Source organism: Eufriesea mexicana, unplaced genomic scaffold (genome assembly GCF_001483705.2).
Source record: "Eufriesea mexicana isolate 0111107269 unplaced genomic scaffold, ASM148370v2 scaffold415, whole genome shotgun sequence".
In the NCBI taxonomy this organism is placed as follows: Eukaryota; Metazoa; Arthropoda; class Insecta; order Hymenoptera; family Apidae; genus Eufriesea; species Eufriesea mexicana.
This window is the reverse complement of record NW_016908639.1, coordinates 236,977-239,610: the sequence shown is the minus strand read 5'-3', so window position 1 is coordinate 239,610 and position 2,634 is coordinate 236,977. Positions and strand designations below refer to the sequence as shown.

The 2,634-nt window shown below is 32.0% G+C and overlaps 1 protein-coding gene across 1 annotated transcript; it reads right to left on the bottom strand.

Moving 5' to 3' along the window:
• Positions 1-1,255: 1,255 nt before the first annotated feature.
• On the bottom strand, positions 1,256-2,115 carry LOC108545629 (proline-rich nuclear receptor coactivator 2 B). Its single transcript, XM_017897337.1, has one exon. It carries the CDS (start codon positions 2,065-2,067, stop codon positions 1,669-1,671), a length of 399 nt encoding a protein of 132 aa, XP_017752826.1. The 5' UTR covers positions 2,068-2,115; the 3' UTR covers positions 1,256-1,668.
• Between the last annotated feature and the right edge of the window lie 519 nt (positions 2,116-2,634).

The following is a 2,634-nucleotide window of genomic DNA, read 5'->3' as shown; positions in this document are numbered from 1 at the left end:
TAAAAAAAAAAAAAAAAAAAAAAAAGAAAAGAAAAGAAAATAAAAAAGAAAGAAAATCCAAAAACTTAATCATTGTCATTTTTGTAATGTAATGTACTCAATGTCTGGACAAAATTCACGTAAACTACAATATACTACCAGCAAAAATTTCATTCTTGAAATGTTTTCTTGAATATATTTAGAACTGAACCAAAAAATTTGTTAATTCACGATTTCATTCTATATCAAATAATAAATGTTATCCAATCCTAAAGATAAATAAAATCACTTTTTAATGAAATTCTAATGACAAGCCTCTGATTGAATTTCTTATATTAGATAAAAAATTAAATTTGTCACCTATAGGAATCTTTAATAAAAAATTTTGTTAACCTAAGCAGAAATATTGCTTAATCAAGAATTTACTGGAAAAAAAAAAAAAGAAAACAGGAAAGTAATAATCATTGGTCACATACATATCAGGTTATTTTTTTCATGATTCATTCACACAATCTTATCTCATTCTTTCATAAATGAATTACGTGTATCTCAAAAAAATTGATTCATCTGTATGCACACTGGAAACTTGTCACTTAAATCTTATGTAATGCTTTGCAAAACTACTGCAAAGCTGCAAAATAAACAAGAATACCTTCAATAACAACGGAAGATAAATATAAACTAAAAATTTTGTTCTGATAAATCTTTGAAGGATAATTTGATTATGTCCTTAAGATTCATTGAACATGAATTCTACCAAAACTATTGACAACTTAAATGAATCCGGGAGACAAGTAATATAGCAATAATTCTTAGTCGGAGAAATACTTAATTGATACTTAGGTTTATGCCAAAGAGCAGTAGATGAATATATGCGACACTTAAAGTTTACCACTTATGTTGTAAATGTAAAGCATTTTTCAATAAGAAGAAAAAGCAATTAGCATATATCATGTGTAAAGATTTAAATAAATGTTTTGGAAAGAATTCCGGATTATAATTAGAAATGGATAAAACGTAATGTCCTAATCAACTGTGCTAAGATATAGCAATTTTGATTTAAAAAAAAAAAAGGAGAAAAAATATGTGTATATATATATATAAATATATATATATAGCTACTGTCTCTAAAAATAGCTAATGCAGCTTTGCCTATGTCTTCGTACCATTTCGTCAAACAGATAATATAACAGTGTTTGTGTATTTGTGTATTTGTGTATGTGTATGCGTCTCTGCAAGTTAATCATATATAATAATAATCTAAAATACATACGTTTATATCTTCATAATGGGCGCATAATAGAATTGTTACAAGTTATCATATACTTGAATCATGGTTCGCGGCAGACGCACCCGCGTCTTTCATACATAATGTTTGTATGCTTTGTATAATAGTTTAAAGAATGAATTGTAGTTTCCTTCCTTTTTTTCACTCAGCATCTGTACCATGAAACTAAAGACGCTGGTGCCCTGTTTTAGTTGCAATATTACTTGTGTATCGTTCTTAGAGATTGTGTTATCGCGCAGTTATAAACACTTTTTTTTTGTTTTTGTTTGTTTCAAACGAACAGCTTGACATCACATATAAGAGAAAAAATACATCCTTAAATCCAAGAGGGTGGACGATGATATCGTACCTGTCTCTTTGCTTTTAGGAGATGGTAACTGTTTTTAGCAGTTCGTTGGTCTTCAGGCTTGGACGTTTAATATCATCTTCAAATGATTTGAAATATCGCAAATTCTGTCAGATTGCTGACAACTGCTCATAGTCAGTCTCGTAGTCCAATGGCTCGGTGGTTTCGGAAGGCTCGCAGGAGATGGCGGTTCAGAAAACTTTGCACCCGCGTAGAAATTGCTTGTTGGGCTGCCGCGCGGACTGTCGTACCGCAATGGCGAATTTCTTGAACTTTTTGACGAACCCTGTGGGCTGCAGCTTAATCTGCCGCTTGAATTTTTGCCATGAGATCTTCCACTGTTATGGAAAAACGTCGACGATTTGATTGCACTTGAACGCTGATGATGTCGCTCGACGCCGCCATTCGGCGAATCCTGCCGGTTGTTCTTCAGTTCCGGTACCGAATTCATCATGGCTTGTTTATCGTACGTTCGACTTTCCTGTCAATTACAAAGCCAACCGACCCGTCTGAAACATAAAATATCTTCTAAATCTCGTATTTTAAATAAGTCACTGATTGAACTGTCAACAAGCCAGTCCCTGGCAACTAACTGCATTAACATGCAATGCCTCAAATGAAGACCAAAGAAAACAGATGGAATATTTTATTTCGTTTCACACGCAATTTAGCATGCGTCCCTAGACATATCGGAATTTTATCACTGAACAATAACAAATATTGTGCATCCTGTTATAGTAATCGATAAATTCAATTTATAGTAGCTATAGGGTTGACTCTATGCAAATCGATAAGAAAAGTAACACATAAGACGTAACACTTATTTAATGTTCCTGAATCAACTTCATTTTCTTCATAACAATAAATTACATATTTTAAAAGGTTTTTATAAAGGAAGTAAATAGAAAAATGACAATAATAATTCATGCTACGTTGCATCGAAATTACAAAAACAGAGGAGAAGGGAGAGAGTAACTAATTTTGAACCCTTATAGAAACTTACCATAAAATGTTCGCGGGT

What these genes read in the sequence shown, in the direction of transcription:
- LOC108545629 (XM_017897337.1), bottom strand. Translation starts at nt 2,067, where the DNA reads ATGATGAATTCGGTACCGGAACTGAAGAACAACCGGCAGGATTCGCCG.